Raw genomic sequence first — 17,354 nt, forward strand, 5'->3', positions numbered from 1 at the left:
CGCCCGCCCGTCTACGTCACTTCCGGCGCGCGAGCGCCGTGGCCAGACGCGGTTGCGAGGCCTTGGGGACGCCCTTGAAAAGAGTGGAGGCCTCAGAGAGTCCCGGCCGGCAAACTCGGCCGAGGGAGGTGGGGGAGGCGAGGAAGGGGCCGGGCCGGGCCCGGCCCGCGAGGCCACACCCCCGGCACCCCGCGGTGCTCTAGGCGCCCCCTCTCCTTGCCCAGCGGGCGCACACGCGGAGCCCCGCCCCCAAGCGCCTGCCCCGGGCAACCGGCCACGCAGGCGGGGGTGTGCCCTGCAGGGCGCGCCAAGGGCGCCGGGGCCGGAGGGCAGGGACAGCCAGGCGCCCGCAGCCTAGGGCCAATGACCGGGGTGGGGGCGCGGGGTACACACACCGGACACACAGCAGCTCCGTAAAGTAAAATACAACAAAATGTTTAATGAGCAAATTCGTCTTAGCAAATATGAAACTGCCACAGAGAGGAGAGGGACGGGGCCACGGGGCTGGGGCACAGGTCGGGGAAGACTAAGGAGAAGAGAATCAACTACGTAAGAAACCGGGGAGGGGGGGCACCAGGGAGAGGACCAGAGGCCAAGAGGACGGGAGCTGTGGTCCTGGAAAGGGAGAAGGCAGGGCTCTGGGGGTCGGACAACAAAATTCAAAATAGTTTGGCCATAAAATATAAACACACTATGTTTCTACGGTGGGGAAGGGGAGAAAGAGGGTAAAAGGGAGGAGAGGCTGTTTTGGGGAGGGGCTCTGGGGGTCCTACCCCGCCCTGCTGTGCACCCCCTCCCCATCCCGACCCCTTCCCTCTGTGTCTGGGTGCATGTATCTGTGTGGGCCTGTGCGCGCACTTCCCCAATTCCCCTCCCCACCCCAACCCCCACCCCACCCTAATTGCTGCCATTCCAGTTGCTGCCGGCTGTCATTCGGCTGTCACTCCTCTGCCCATCTTCTTCAGAGGGAGAAAAGAGGGGGGGTGGGAGGGGGAGCAGCCCCCAGCCAGCCCTGCCCCCACCCTCCCCCTCCACCTCTACCAGAAGTCCCGGCGGTGGTAAGAGTCGGGGTCACAGTATTTTGTGACAACCACTCTGTTGGCGAACTTGCGACCCGTCAGGCCCTGCATGGCTTTCTGGCAGTCAAACACAGAGGTGAACTCCACGAAGATCTGCGGGGATAAGAGACCGGTTGTGAAGGCAAGGTGGCCTTTCAGCCTCCAAGGACAAACTGACTCAGTCAGAGCAACCAGCCAGCATCTACCCAAAACCCAGAACTCCACAGGAGGGAGAGGGCCTCGCTACAGGTTTGGGAGCATTTGGCCAACATCCTGCAGAACCCCAGGATCAAAGAGGCATGCAGAGTGAGAAAGAACAGAGGGGAGCTACAGTCAAGAGTCACATGGGACACCTGCATGCTCGCCAAGGAAAGAGGTCACTTGTGTGGAATGTCTTCCCTGTACCGGGCACTGCGCCGGGTGCTCCCCAAGCTCCCCCCAAGGGCCATGTTCTCCCCAGAGGACCGATGAAGGGAAGCTCAGAAATTAAGATTCAAACCCAAGGTGGTAAAAAAAAAAAAAAAAAAAAAAAAAATCCCAGATATTTGACCCAATGAAGTTTCTCATCTTGTTTAAACCACCAGTTTACAGGAAGTGGAGGGAGGGAGAGGATAATACCAGCCTAATTCTGAATATGGGATTCTGTTAATACAAATCTGACCTATTGCTTCAACAAAATGGCGGGGGGGGGGGGGGGGGAGGGCAGAGACAATTATGTAGAACTGATAAATTTCGATAAAGTTTTATTAAACAAAATGGCATGAATCCTTGTTTGGATCCTTAAACAATATAAAAAAAAGTCTTTTGAGACGGTAAAGGAAATCTGAACACAAACTTAAATACATCCTCAGGATAATTTTGTTACTGTAATAACAGTATTGTAGCTTCATTAAGATTTTTTTTAGAAATGATCTGTTAAAACGTTTAGAGCAGCACTTCTCAAAACCAGCTTGTGTGTCCCCAGGCGACATTCTGCAATGTCTGGAGACATTTTTGGTGGTCACAAAGGGGGATCCGATGCTACCATCTAGGAGGTGCTTCCATTTACTGGGTGGAGGCTGGGAATGGAGCTTAACATCCAAAAAGCACACAGCACAGAACCTAAAGCAAGTTTTACCAGGCCCCAAATATTAATAGTTCAGATATTATAGAAATGCCCTTGTCACAGGTAAAATTTGGAAATCTGCTTTAAATTATTTTAGGAAAAAAAAGGGAAACTGGGAAGCTAAATATAGAAATTAAGAATGACCAGATATGGATAACCTGAAGCTGGGTGATGGAGCATCACAACGCTGCTATGTATGCTCAATACAACTTAAATGATGTACTATATACGCCACTACGATAACTCTACTCTTATAAATGTTTGAAAAGAATGAAAAGTTTCAAAACAAAAAAGGCAGGATGATCCCAGAGACCAGCCAGGTCTTCCCATTCATCCTTCCCACAAGTATTTACTCCGCCTCTCAAGAGCCAGCCTCCATTCCAGCATCTGTCATAGCACTGACTGCAAAGGACATGCGGGGAGTGGGTGTTTCTGCCACACAGTGAGGACTGGGCAGGAAAACGGGAGAGGACATAATGCCCATCCGCCCCCTCCCCTCACCCAAGCCCTATCGTCCCTTGGCCCCCAGATGCTCTTTCCACTGCTTCCTGGGCAAGTTCATCCAGCTGACACCAAAACAGGTCAGTATGTTGACGACACCTACACTTCTATCAGACCTTACGCCTGGGACGAAGCTCTGTCCTGCTCACAGCTTCCTACACATCTCTGCTGAGGTGTCAACCTGCCCATCGACACTGACCCCCTCCCCCACAAACCTGCTCAACCCCCTCACTTCCTTCTCACCTGCCAGTTCCACCCAATCACCAAAGCCACAAGTCTGAGCATTTTACTGGACTCCTCTTCCCCCTGCAGCATAACTCAAGTCAGTGGGCATTTACAGGTAACGTGTTTCTCAAATCCATGGACTTATTTCTCTCCGTCCTCCTGATCACCATCTTTCACCGAGCTGATCACAAGCTGTTAGTTGCCAAAGCTTCAGAGATCTTACCACTATCCCTTCTGCCCCCTCCAAATTCCCAGGCTGTGGAGTCCAGCCCTGCAGGGTAGAGGAGGTACCGGCTCTGTAATCCCTAGCCACCCCTACCTTATTCTAACGAACCGTCTCCATGTGCCAGGCCACAGACCACAGTTGGGACCTTTCAAAGGCTTCCTGCTCACTGCAGAGAACACCCAACATTCCTCTCGGGCCGATTTGCCACCCTGGGCCTCAGCCCCCAATCCCATCTGCTTTATTCTGCTCAGGCTACACCGGCCTAGTCACTGTCCCCAAAGATACCAGGAGATCTATGCTCACTGGGCTCCCTGGCCAGGACCCTACCTGCCTGCTGGGATAACCTAGTGTCACTTGGGCCTGCTTAATACCGTCTCTTGGCCTCCAATCTCAACACCGCATCCAGAGCATTCCTCCTCCCTTCCCAGGTACCACCTAAGGTGGCAGATATGTTGTCTGTCAAGGCTGGCCCCAAGGACTTGGCCAGCTAAAGCCTGAATCACTAGGTGAGTGGCTGGATGAACCTAAGTCACCCCCTCTTTCATGCCTCCCAAGGAGAGCGGAAGGTGCAGACTCCTGGCAGGGGGCCAGAAGTGACATGCCTCAGTGGGCTGGGAAATGTGACTGTATGGCCTGTGTCCTCTGAGGTAGGGCCCAGAAGGCTGCTGTGGGAGTCCAGAGTCGCACAGGGAAGCTTAGTGAGTACCTGGCACCCAGGAGACACAAGCGTGCTTGCTGCTATGGAGACCAATGGTCAGCACTTTTCTCCCCACTGCACAGACAAGACCAAACCACTTGCGAGAGATCATGAGACAGACCGAAACTATGACAGTTGCAGGCCACACTCCCTGGGGACCCCACACCATGCGGGGAAAGGTGAGGGGAAGGGTGGGCACGCACGCACGCACGCACACGCACACACACGCACGCACCTTTCCACAGCCGGGCACCTCGACGCCGTCCACAGGCCGGGGGATCTCAATGGACTTGACGAGCCCATACTTGCTGCACTCATCCCGCACGTCCTCCACAATCTCCTCGTACTCCTCGTCGTCCAGCAGCTCCTCAGGCAGCACCATGTTCATGAGGCACAGGACCTCAGTCGGGTGGCCGCCCATCTGCACCTGGGAGCTCATCAGGCCTGGCACTTGCAGGGTCACGGGGGTCTGGTTGATGGTGCTCTGTGGGGCAAAGGGCAGAGCAGTCACAGCCAAGGCCACACCAGCTGCCCAGAGGCCTACCCAGGGAAAACCAGGCCCTGCCCCTGTAAGGCTCAGGTGCCCACTCAGCACCACCAAAAAGCCAGAGCCAAAGACTTAGAAGGACCTCCTCCCAGCCCCACCCACCCCACCCCACCCCCAGGTGTCCCTCTAGCCAATGGAAAATGACGTGCCGGGGGGCTCACCAGCGTGGCATTCTTGGCTCCCACACTTGCCCTCTGCACGAGCAGTTTCTTATCCCCCAGCTGCATCCCGTTCAGCCCTGCGATGGCCTGTGTTTGAAGGACGAGGGGTGGGGGGGGGTGCGGCGAAGAGGTGCGGGTTAGGGGCCAGGAGCTTGACACCTCCCCACAAGCCCCAATACCCCAGAGCCGGGCATTGGTGGGGGAGAGGGGAAGGCAAAGGGGTCAGAGCTTGGAAAGAGCCAGAACCGAGGGTAAGGGCTCAAGTCCCCCACACAGGGCCCCGCTGCAGGCCGGCCTCCTCCCGCCCATCCAGAGGAGGGGAGACCAGTGTGGACACAGAGCAAGGTGCAGGGCAAGGACGGACGAAGCAGCACCAGGGGCCCGGGGCTCACCTGATCTGTAACGTTGATGTCCACGTACTCACAGAAGGCATAGCCCTTGGAGAGCCCCGTGGCACTGTCCTTGACCAGGTTGAAGGCCTTGAGAGGCCCGAACGATGTCAGCAGCTCTTTCACCTGAGACAGGGCCGCAACTCTGTCAGGGCTGGTTTGGGTAAAGGCTGGGAGGGGAGCAGTCAGGAGGCGGCGAGGGGTCTACCTGGTCATCATTCAGGTAATTGGGTAAGCCCCCGATGAACAGCTTGTGGGCAGAGTCCGGGACCACGGTGGACACAACTCCTGGGGGAAAAGGGGAGTAAGTAGGCTTTGGTCCCCAAGGCAGGAGCTTTACCCAGCACACAGGGACAGGCCCATTACGCCTGTTGTGGTGACAACAGGCCCACATCCAGCAATCCACAAGCTTACCCCAGGCATAGCAGCCCAGCCACGGCTGACAGAAACGGGTCTCCCACACCTGCCCAGCCTCCGAGCGCCCCAATAGCAGCTCTCCTTGGGGCGCGTGGCGGCACGACAGCAGACCGCCCCGGCGGGAGCCCCAAAGATGCAAGCTCATGTCCCAAACCCGCCAACCACGGCAGGTCATGTCTGCGCTCATCCCACGGGCACACCCACCCCCCTTCCACATCTCCACCCCCTTCCCTACCACCTGATGTCTAGCTCAGGTCTCCAGCTCAGGTCTCCGGCTGACCCTCGGTCCCTTCCTCTGTGGTCCTGCACATTTCACGACTACAACAGCCCGGCACTATCACACACAGCAGACCAGGGAGTGCCTCGGAGAGGCCTGCTGCTCAGGGTCCAGGGTCCACGAGGGCAGGGACGTGCCCAGTTCACTCAGTACCCAGACCCTGGAGCCCAGGAGGGCTGTCACAGTGCAGTCACACCAGCAGAATGCCTTTAACGACCACTCTGCGTCTACCCCAACCCTACCATCTCCACTCATCTTTGGATTCAGGGGCCTGCCAGGTAGCTCAGCCCAGGGTCCTAACACCTCCCGGAGGCTCCCATCAGGCGTGAGCTACCCAGGGCTTGAAGGAAGGGAAACACCACCCACCCAGCCTGACCGGTTCCTGACTTTCCAAGTCCAGACCCTCCCTCAATGGCTGCATGGCCTGGCCCTCCTCTGCAGTCCGCACCAAGTGGCTGCGCCCCACTTCCTCCTGACCTGGGGAGGGACAGGGGGGCCTCAGACCCAAAGCAGGGTGTGCCCTCTCCCACCACCCCAGCCACTCTGACCACCAGAGCCGAGCACCACCAGGGTGTCCGAAGGAAGATAAGCAGAGGCCACAGGCCAGGCCCTGCACATCAAACTCGTGAAACCCGATGCCTTGATGCTCTCCAAAGCCGTATCGCAGCAAGACTCGACAGACTAAGGCACAGGAAGGAATTAGTCCCCTGCAGTCGCCCAGAAAGAGGGGCCTCCAAGCACCCCCCCCCCACCCCCATCAATCACGACCCCACAGGTAGCTCTCAGAAAGCTACGGGCTTTGCCTACACAGGCACCACCGCTCTGACCGACGGCAGACAAGCACACCGGCAGGAGTCTCATCACCCCAACAGGGCAGTGCCAGAGCCAGGGGCGCCTCAGCCATCAGGCCCAGGCTGTGCCAGGCACCCCAGGGAAGCACACAGTGGCGAGGGCATTGGGGATGGAGGCTCAAACCCAGGATGCAGCCCCAAGTGAGCGTCCCTAAGCCTTGGTGTTCTCATCTATGAACCAGGGAGAAACCTCACACCTACAACAGAGAATGGCTCACAAGGCCCACCCCTAAAACGGGGCCTGAGGCAAGGCTGGCCAGGACCAGCGAGATGCCAAGGTCCCAGTGGCTGCAGACCCTGTGTGGACAATAGTTCTGAAGCTGGGTAGAAGGACTCATGCGAGGGTAATGCAAACTGGGAGCCCAGGTCAGTCCTGGTGCCCAAAATCAAGCCCTCGACAACATCCCCTCCCAACACAATGGGCAGGCTCCTCCCTGATCACACAACCGCTTCCCTCAGAGGGGCCACGGGGCACTCCCCTCTCATCCTCAATCTTGAAGCCTCACCTCCTCCCAAAGGCCATGCTGTACCAACGACCAAGCAATCCTTTCTCGTGCACTTCCTCCTCAGCAGAGGGACCCTGCTACATGCGCTAACCACAGAGCCTGGCAGAGCAGGGCCCTGCTGAGGGAGCAGGTGCAGAGGCAAAGCCCCACTGGCAGGAGTCCAGTGGGGGAGAGCACCAAGCACAAAGCCTGGCAGCGGGAAGGTGTGGAGGGCCAAACTGAATTCACAAACTCAAAGGGTTCTGTGCTTTCCTGCCTCCAAAGACAGCTCTGGCTCTCCCTGCCACCCCCCTTCTTATCTTAAAGGACAGTCAGGACCCCACATCAGCCCTGAACAGCTGGGCCTGACTTTGGTGGGAACGGATTTAACGTTTCATGACTCCAGGTGATGCATATTTACTTTCAAGTCAACACGATTCCATCAAGACAAGGAAGTCACTTTCCAGGTTCCTGAATTGTTTCTCTTCCAACCATAAATACCTGAACTTTAACAAACACTTTCCCCTTTAGCCTCTTTATATAATAAGATTGACTTACTTTCTTCTGAAAAGCAAAGATCAAAACGTGAACCTCACCATGGAAAAAGCCCGAGCGGAGGATGCTTAACCTGCAGACAGATTCACACTTCCTGCGACGTCCCACTACCCGCCCAGGCCCCTCTGGACAGGCAAACCTCAAGTGAGAAGATCCACGAGTGATCCTTCAGCTGTTTAATCACAGCAACAGCCCCTCCATCAAGGGGAAGACCACCCCGAGCCGCTGTCCCGGGATGGGAGATGTCCACTCCCACAGGGTGAAGGACACACGCAGAAGGCAGCACAAGAAGATGGCAGAGTGACGACTCTGGACACAAGCCAGGTCCCCTGGGAGACCACTAATCATGCCCTTGCCTTGCTGGCCTTCTGAGATGAGCTCACAGTCTCCACAATGGCAACAGGCAAACCTTTCAATGAAAAACCAGGCGGCAAATATTTTTAGTCTGTCACACAGTCCTGACACAGGATCTCTGTCACCCAACTTGGCCACTCCAACACAAAAACACAGATAATAAGCAATGAGTGGGCTGGGCTATGTGCCAATAAATCGTTAAAAAACAGGCAGGGGGGACCTGGCTAGCTCAGTTGGTACAGCATGTGCCTCTTGATTTCAGGTGCATGAGTTTGAGCTCCACGTTGGGTTTGAAGCCCACTTTAAAATTTTTTGTGTTAGTATTTATTCATTTTTTTGATAAAGACAGAGCGCGAGTTGGGGAGGGGCAGAGAAAGAGACACAGAATCCAAAGCAGGCTCCAGGCTCTGAACTGTCAGCACAGAGCCCAACGTGGGGCTCGAACTCACGGACCGTGAGATCATGACCTGAGCCAAAGTCAGACGCTCAACCGACTGAGCCACCCAGGTGCCCCAGGAGCCCACTTTAAAGAAACAAACAGAAAGCTACGTGTGGCCTCCTACCTGTCACCTGCTGACCATGTACTTACTATAGGGCTGTCACAAATATTAACACGATCCACAGCCTACTTGAGGCAGAGCCTGACGCAGCAGGCAGCAGCAACCGGTTATAAAAATATAACACCCTTAACAAAAAACAATATTCCATAGCTCCACCTGGGAAATGGTCCCACAGATGCGTGCACAAAAACAAGGTCATCAGGCTGTGCATTTAGAGGGCGTCAGCATGTGTCATGCGTCGTTTCTTGAAAGAATTAAAGAAATCCACTGAATTTACCAAATTATTACAGCAGAAGACACTGGAGACAAGCTGGGGAACCAGCCTCCAGTCCTGAGGCGCCTGCCAGCCTCCCTGGGACTCCAAGTCCCCGACTCTGCCAAGGGTGGACCCAATTTCTAAAAGGTGTCCTTCGGTGCAAAGCCTCGGCCAGCTGCTTACTTGCTCCCCACCCAGAGCACCAGTGCTCACCTACCTTTCCTGGGAGAACGCCAGGGGCCTGAGACGACAGAACTGGCTCCCCCAAGCCCACAACACTCCCACAGAGGCCCCAATCCTCACTTACACCCGTCTGCCCACAGGGGCCCGCAAACAGCCTGGAGGTCGAGTCAGGACTGCTGTTTCTGTACTTCCCGCTACTGCAGGACCCGTGGGTATTTTATGAAACCAAAACGTTGCCGAGCGTAACTGATAAAGGATGTGGCGCACGGCCAGGCCCGTTCAATTAGGTATCACAGGAGGCTGCGTGCAGACTACACCATCGCCACAGAACAGTCGTGACCAAAATGTACGGCTCACGAAACCAAAAACATTCACTCTCCGACCCTCTGCAGAATAAGCTTGCTGGCCCCAGGTCTGCCGTGCTCTCTACTGACCAGGACCGGACACAGCTATGGGGCACGGCCCGGAGCACGAGACTGAAGAGAAACTAGGACCAAAATAGGAGGGAACACCCAGATGCCGACCTCACACTGGGAACTCAATTGCAAACCGCTAACCTGCTTGTGCTCACACTGACCTCCCAGGTCCCAGAAAAGGAACGACAGGACAGGCAGGCTGCAAGCCCCTCACCTCCCTCGACGCCTCCCACGACCCTGGCTCTGCCACTTATGAGCTGTGCATCCTCAAGCGGGGAGGACACCAAGCTCTAAAGGTTTGGGGAAACGGATGAGAAGCACTCACACCACTTCCCAAGCAGCTCTGGCTGGGTCGGGGAGAGAAGGGCGGACGAGTCCCCCACTCACCAGGCACGTAGACAGAGGGGTTCTCCGACATGCCAGGCAGGGGCTGGTAGTCATGAGGCCTGCGGATCTTCAGCGACTGGCCTTGGAAGATGATGCCATCAAAAGCCATGGCCTGGGTGGTCTCATCCACGGAGCGAAACTGCAAGAGAAGCGGGTGGTGAGGGTCAGGGAACCCAGCAGACAACAGCCTGCAAAAGGGCCTAGGGCAAACAAGAGCTGCTACAGAGCCACAGGGACCAGGAGGAACACACACTTCCCTGAGCCCACCGTGCACCCAGCTCACCTCCAAGAAAGCAAAGTTCTTGTCCTGGTTAATCTGCACAGCCAAGACAGGGTTGCCAGGGGCCTGGGTCAGCCCCCCAAGGCGCATCTGGGCGTTGAAGAAATCCATCATGGCCTCCTGCAGAGGGAATAGGAGACAGGGGGGGGCGGGGGAAGGGAGGTGGAGAGAGGAGGGGAGGGTGAGAGAGGGAGACACAGACGGGTTTGGGGGTGAGGGGAAGGGAGGGGGTGGGGAAGGGTGGAAGAAGGGAGGGAACAGTGAAATAGAAATGGGGGCAGAGAGACCAATAGTAGGAACAGAAGCAGTAGAAAAATGGGAGAACAGGGAGGAAGGAGGCAGAAGCAAGAGGACAGCCAGAGGCCAGGAGCGTGGGGCAGGCCACAGGGGCCCCAACCAGAGAAGAGACGTCATTCAAGAAAAGTGCAGGGAGACAGTGACAACAGAGAGTAAAAAGCACGAGATAGAGAGAACAGAAAACGAAACGTAAAAAAAAAAAAAAAAAAAAAACCCGTCCAATAGCGACAAGAAGAAAGCAGTAAGAAAGCAAGAAAGAAAAACCCAGCAGGGACACAGAGTACCAAGTCAGAGAAAAAGAGGAGTGAAGGGACAGGGACAGGGACAGGGACAGGGAAGGTGGAGGAGAGGAGGGCAAGGGTGGGAGGGCGGGCGGGAGGGGAGGAGAAAAGAGTGATGTGGCGGGATCTGGCCCTGGAGTCCGGGGGCTGCTTTATCAAACGTAGCAAAGTGCAGGTTGAGAAAGTCAGAATGGACCTTACTTGCCTTCGACGACGGTAGCAAACTTTTTGTTGCTACGAGGGATCTCAGCCCCACAATATTTCACTTTAAAGAGAAATGGAAACAACTCTTTGATCTCGGGATTCTCGGGGTGCCATGGGAAGGGGTTGGGGAGAGGGGGAGGGGAGAGGAGCGGTGGGGAAGGTAGGGGAGGTCAGGGCCATCAAAAACAAAAGAGCAGCGACCATGGGAGGGACGTGGGGAGAGGATGGGAACAGGCGGCAGAGAACCAGAGACGTGTCAGAGAAAACCGAGGGGAGCGTGCGTCTGTGTGTGTGTGTGTGTGTGTGTGTGTGTGTGTGTGTATGCGCGCGTGAGAGTCTCCCTCTCTGTCTCTCTCGAAACGGACTCGTGGATTTTCGTAGGTTCATTATGTGTGTGCTTGATCCCTGGGTTGCTGGAGGAGGTTGGGAGAGGGGAGACGGGAGAGGGGAAGAGGAGGGAGGGAGAGGGCCACCCCCAGCCCGGCCCCTGGCTGGCTCAACTCCATCGGTCCATCTGGGAGGGGGCCGGGGGGCCTTGCAGGAGCAGAATCTGACCCGTGCAGGTAGGGGGAGGGAAGGGGGGGAGGGGAGGAATGGGTACGGGAATCGGGGAGAGGGTAGGGGCAGGGAAAAGGCAGGGGGCGGGCAGTACCTCAGTGATGCCAAAGGGGATGTTGCCCACGTAGAGACGCCGGGCCTGTCTGGTCATCTGGCTCCCGACCACGGGCACCGGCGTCGGGGTCACAGCCAGGCCATCAGGGGTCATGGTGGGGAGAAGGGCGGTGGCTGGAATCTGACCCGCGGCTTCAAGAGGGGAACAACAGGATTAGATGGCAACAGGGCAATCCCCTACACCCCCCACCCCGTTCAGGGACCACCGCACACCTGGGAGGGCGGCTCCACATGGACCAGTCCCACCGAGGCCTCATCCAGGCCCCCAGCACCTACTCCACGGGAGGCTTCAGAAAGGCAGAAGCCAGAGAGCCCAGGGCACGAACCTCATCGTCCCTCACCACCCCACCCACCAAGAACAGGGTCTGTTCTCTCAACCACCCAGCAAGTTAAAGTAAGGAAGCGGCGGCCCCAGCCCACCTTGCATGGCCTTGTACTGCATGGGGGTGATGTGCTCAAAGCCAGGTGGCGGTACATCCCAGTATTTACGGACCTTCTTCTTCTTTTCGTGGCGGGGGGAGCGACTGGGAGGGCGGGAGGGGAGAGTGGGGCAGGACAACCTCAGTCTGACCAAAGGTGGGCCTGTGAGCCCCCCCAGGCCCCCCAGCCCCCCACCAGCAGTGCAGCACTCTCCAGAAGGGAGAGGATCTGGGTCAGGGCCGCGCCCAGGCCTGGGGGAGGTGCCGGTCTCAAGGCAGTGCTTGGGCCAGGGCTGGACAAGGACAGGGCAGGGTTCAGGGGGGAGAGGGCAAAGGGAGGGGACGTCGGAGTAGAAGGGGCAGGAAGAGAAGCTCACATCAATCCACCGTGCTCCTCTTTAGCGCCTCTGGTCAAAGGTTTGCTGGGGGGTGGGAGGGAAAGGTATGAGGAGGGGTGACTGGGGACCCTTGTCTTCCCCACACTCCACACCTCCCCAAGGGCTCCGAGCCCCAGGGCTGGGGGTAGGGCCGAGGTGAACAAGCAACAAGCAGGCCCCCTCGGCCCTGCCATTCCCCCCAACCTCCCCATCCCAGGAAAGAGGAACTACGAGAGAAGGGCCACACAGACCACTTTCTACTTGGAGAAACTGAGATGGAACGAAGCAGAACTTCCACCTGCCCACCCTTCCTCACCTAAGGGGACAGAGAACAAACAGGGGACCCTGGGAAGGGAAAAGGCATTAGAAGAGCAGAAGGCAGCTAAAGGTGGGGGGGGGGGGGGGAACGCTGGGCCCCCCCCCCCCCAAGAACTCCCTGTTCTCAGAAGGCAGAGCACAGGCCTCAGAAGACCATCCCAAGAGAACCACAGAAAGACAGCAGGGGGCGAAAAAGGAAGGGGCCCTAGGAGACAGGGGCTGGGGCAGCCCTCATGAAGAAGGAAACAGTCGATGCCCTGACGCTAGACTCACCTCCAAGAACCTACTGCCCCCACCAACCCATCAGAAACTAAACTCTAGAAACAACTGAACTCAAGACAGACAAGCCCCAGACCCCTCCCCCAGACACAGAGAAGAGCCACAGAGGCCCAGGCACACCAGGTACATGTGCAGGGACACCCTACACCCACGCTAGCCCACCCCCACCTGTGCCCAGCCAGGGGTCCCCCAGCCCTGGTACCTTCGCCGCCGCCTGTCCCGGGAGGCGCTGCGCTGGTCCCGGTTGCGCCGGTCGCGGCTCCGGCTCCGGCGCTTGCGGTCCCGGCTTCGAGAGCGGCTGTGGCTACGCTTCCGGTGCCGGTTCTCCTTGTCTCTCTCTGGGCCAGGGGGAGGGGGAGGAGACTGAGCTGAGGGAGGACACGGCCCAGCCCACCCACTCACTGGTGGCTATGCCCCAAGCCCCAGGGAGGCCACCCCCAAGGGGAAGGGATTCGATGGAGGAGGGGAGATAGCAGGCTTCCTGGGTCCACAAGCGAATCCAGGGACCTTAGGGGACCAAGGGGACGGGAGCTGGTTACCTGAGGGGAGAGGGCCTGGAAATGCCCCCGGGGTGTAAGATACCTGAGGACGCTCAGGAGGAGCTGGGGAGCCAGAGAAGACAGAGGAGGCTGGCTCCTGGTCCCCCTCGAGGGCTGAGGGGCCTGACCCCAGGGTCGTCCCTGAGAGGGGCAGGGCTAGAGGCTGGGGAATCAAGAGACCCAATGATGTTTTCCTGAATGAAGGAAACTGGCGACCCCTCAGGAAAGACCTCCTCAACCAGCTGGCACCCACAGCCCCACCATCAGGCCCCAGGCACCAGACAGAGATCTGATAGCCCCACAAAGCCAAGACACCCAACAGTCCCTTCCCAACCAGCTGAAGAATACAAGAGTCCCTCCTCTAGGGAGGTGCCCCTTCCTGAATTTGGGCTAAAGAGGAGGTGCCAGGAGGAGTGTGCCCTGCCCACTCCGGCCCACTGCCCCTCGCAGGCTGGCATCCCAAACCACCCCTACCTGCCCATTGTCCCTCAAAGCCAGTACAAGAGAAACCAGGGTCCAGCCCCCAGTTGGCTCATACTTTTCGGGTGGCGCCTAGAACAGAGCACAGCCTTGCCTGTAAAACCAGACACCTCTGCTCAACAGACCTCTCACCTGGGAAGGAGGTGCAGGCCCTGTCACAGTATATTTCCTCACCCTTAGTTCAAAGACACCCCGGACTCCCCAACTACCCATGTCCAGGGACAGAAAAAGGAACAGACAATAAGGACAGGGCGTTAAAGTGGACTTTGGCCTCACCTGTACTACTTTATACTGTACGCTTCTTCAGACAATTAAATGTGAACTTTCTGTAGATTGTCAATTCCTGAACCACTCAGGAAAGGTGCTCCTTCCAAGCACCTCAGAAAACACACAGCAGCAAACACCAGAATGCTCCTGAGAGCAGGCTCCGTACTTAGTCCCACTTGCTCTCGATCCTCACCACTGCTTTGAGAAAACACTGTGGCCACTCAATAGGAAAAATGAGGCACAAGGAGCTCGTGTAACTTGCCTGTGGCCAAAAAGCAACAAAAGAGTGAAGCCTGAATGTGAACAACGTAACATCAGCAAGTACAGTTACCAACACCTGGGCACACATCTTAACACAAAGCAGGCAGAACTCACTAAGGTCTGCCTAGAACCACTAACGACAACATCATTATCTCCTTCAAACTAAAGAAGTAAAAAAAAAAAAAAAAAAAAAAAAAGACTGGAAGCAACACGAAGTAGAAGACAAACACGGAGGCCTGGCACTGGGCACAGGGAGGAGCTGTGGCCTTGGACCGCTGGCTTCACGCTTGTAAGAGGAGCAGGGTGTGAGCCCCAAGCACTTTTCCTGCGGCTGAGGCTCTGAAACAGACAAGGAGGCAGAGGGACCAACAGGAAATGGTGATGCCTGCAGGGGTGGTGGCTGAGATCAGACAAGGAACTTAATTCCCTGGAGACACAGGTGCGGCACACACAGGCAGGGGCTAAAGCTCAGAGGCCGGCCCACAAAGACAAAGATCCACAGGCAAGGCAACACGTGGACAGAGTTTCCTGCCTCCAACACGAGAAAAGGAGCTTCGCCGCTCAAAATGCTGTGGGCACATTGTGGGAACAGCTCCACTAACCCAGGGGACATGCCAGGGCTGCGAGCGTGGCCTCCCAGTGCCAGTGGGGACACCCAGGGAGAACCCAGGCAGCGCACGCGCCAGCACCTCGCGGAAGAACTCAATCAGCTCCACCTGGCAGCCCGGCCTACTGCAACTTGGCCTCGCAGCCAGCCAGTCTCAGGAGGCGTTTCAGCTTTTTGCCTTACCAACATGTATAAAACCCCGGAAAAACAACCCAACCTTTCCTTAGACAAAGGTTGTACCTACCCCAAGTGCGGGAGCACCTGGCAGAAAACATCTGAAAAACACCTTTCCCTGACGGTGCCAGTTGGGAGAGTGAAGACACGCCTCTCTCCTCAGTATTACACTAAGGACGTTTTCACAATAGAAGAGGCGTCACTTACTAGGCACTTCACGCATGCCAAGCCACACGCCACACGTTCGTACACGTTTACCCGCATTTAACCTCAGCTCTGCCTCTCACCAGCTGAAACCTGGGAGAAGTGTTTAAACTCTTTGAGCCACTTTTCTCGTCTGCAAAAGGAAGGAAATCATCAGCATCACATGGCGATTACAAGGATCCATTTAGAAAAACTACACAGGGCTTAACAAAGTGCCTGGCAATTGACAAGCACCCACAGTTTAACTATCAAGGATTGTTACTACCATCCTCGTTAATTCCAAAATCGCAGTGACAAAACAAAGAGTCAACGTACAAACCCCGACAAAACACAGAAATGCGGAGGCAGCACAGCTGCTGGGCAACAAAGGTGTCCGAACCCAGGAACGCCCAACTCCAAAGCCCACATCACGTAGAAACAGACACCCCATGTGCGCTCTCCCCAGACGCTGTCTCCTAGGCCAGCCACCCCCGACCGACTTCTGGACAGGGTTCGCTGCGCCCCCCGTTCAGGCCTCCCAACGCGGGCAGCTTCTGCCTCAAGCCCCCCACCTTCGCTCTCAAAACGACCTAAAGACAGGACGAATTTTTGCAGCGCCTAACGACTGTCGTCGTCCGGACGTTCTTGCAGCCCCTGTGCTGCTTCGCACCAGCACGACCCCACGCCTTGCTAACTCGGTACCTCCGGGGGCAACGTCCCCCGCCCTCATCTCCACGGCGACCAGATTTAGGAGGCTTAATCTGTGCCCTGAGACTAGACCGGACACGGGGGCCGCTCTCTAGCTGGGAGGGGACGAGACGCAAACACCCCGCGACCGTCGGGACTCCCAGAAGTCCCGTGTCGGAAGGACGCACGCCTGTCCTCTCTCACGAGCGACACCGCGTCACGCTTGCCGATACCCGGGCGGGGACCCAGCCGGGGCCCACGTGAAGGGGGTTAGCAACCGCCATTTTGGAACAAAGGGGGCGTGGAGACCCGGGCCGCTGGCCCGGCCGGAAGCGGAAGTGCCGGGGCAGCGGGAAAGAAAGGAGGCTTTACGGGATCTGATACCTGTAATCTTTCAGTTTAAAAAAAAAAAAAACAAAACGGAAAAGAAAAGAGAACGGGGAGTCCGCGAGGGAACACCCGGCGGGTCCGCGCCGCCTCCGCCGCGGACCACGTGGGGTGTAGAACGGCGCGCGCCGCGCATGCGTCCAGGACCCGCGCCCGCCGCCCCCTCCTCTCTCCTCCCCTCCCCTCCAGCGCGCGGCGGCACGCCGGGTGGTCACGTGAACCAGGCGCGCGCCACGGAGCGGTGGGGGGGTGCGCAGCGCGGCCCTGAAAGGAGGGGGAAGAGAGGGGGGGAAAATGGCGGGGGACACGGAGAGAGGCCCGGAGCCGCCCCGCCCGCCGCCCCGCGCCCCCAGCGCCCTCACCTTGCTTATTTTCGTTGAGCTGCCGCTCGAACTCGTCGAAGTCCGACATGCTGAGGCGGCCGCGTAAGGGCCCTGTGCAGCTCTGGCCTCGCCTTGCCGCCCGCCCGCTCTGGCCGCTTCGGCTACTTCCGCCGCTCGCTTCGGCTACTTCCGGCCGCCGCCGGCGCTCCGCCGCCTCCTACCTAATCAAGCCCGGGCCGCCCGCCCCGCCCCGCCCCGGCTCCGCCCCTCACCCCGCCCGCCCGCCCACGAGGTGTCCCTCCCCCCTGCCCGAGCCTGGCTCCAAATAGCGTCGGCTATTTCCGGACCGTAGAAGAAATCGGGAGCGGCTGCTTCGGCTGATTCCGAAAACACCCGAAGCGAGGATTTCACCGGCTTCCCAGGCTATCGTAACTTTTCGGAAACTAGCTCCTCAACGTTCGGGTGTTTCCGTAGGTCCGCTCGTTCCTCTGCGCCCAGCCCCCCCCACCCCAAGGGTTCGGCTTCTTCCGAGAATTCAAACCGTCCCAGTCTTTGGCTGCTCCAGCAGATTTCCCCCGCTCTTCTCCGCTGACCCTATCGAGCTACTTCCAACAATCAATCCTAACCGTGCGGAACTTCTGCACTTTCTGTAGATTTCCAGCACTCGCT

The 17,354-nt window shown here is 57.5% G+C and overlaps 1 protein-coding gene across 2 annotated transcripts; it reads right to left on the reverse strand.

Moving 5' to 3' along the window:
• Positions 1-414: 414 nt before the first annotated feature.
• On the reverse strand, positions 415-16,940 carry U2AF2 (U2 small nuclear RNA auxiliary factor 2). 2 transcript variants are annotated; one of them, XM_060652544.3, is made up of 12 exons: positions 16,725-16,940; positions 12,980-13,115; positions 12,181-12,225; positions 11,805-11,908; positions 11,365-11,516; positions 9,934-10,050; positions 9,651-9,789; positions 5,118-5,197; positions 4,913-5,035; positions 4,509-4,607; positions 4,048-4,296; positions 415-1,172 (listed from the first exon to the last, which is right to left on the reverse strand). In XM_060652544.3, exons 1-12 carry the CDS (start codon positions 16,771-16,773, stop codon positions 1,038-1,040), a joined length of 1,428 nt encoding a protein of 475 aa, XP_060508527.1. In that variant the 5' UTR covers positions 16,774-16,940; the 3' UTR covers positions 415-1,037. The 2 variants fall into 2 exon arrangements, with proteins under 2 accessions (XP_060508527.1, XP_060508528.1); XM_060652545.3 differs by having other exon boundaries at positions 4,521-4,607; positions 16,725-16,939.
• Positions 16,941-17,354: the final 414 nt, after the last annotated feature.

The sequence above is a fragment of the Panthera onca genome, chromosome E2 (assembly GCF_046562875.1).
Source record: "Panthera onca isolate mPanOnc1 chromosome E2, mPanOnc1 haplotype 2, whole genome shotgun sequence".
In the NCBI taxonomy this organism is placed as follows: domain Eukaryota; kingdom Metazoa; phylum Chordata; class Mammalia; order Carnivora; family Felidae; genus Panthera; species Panthera onca.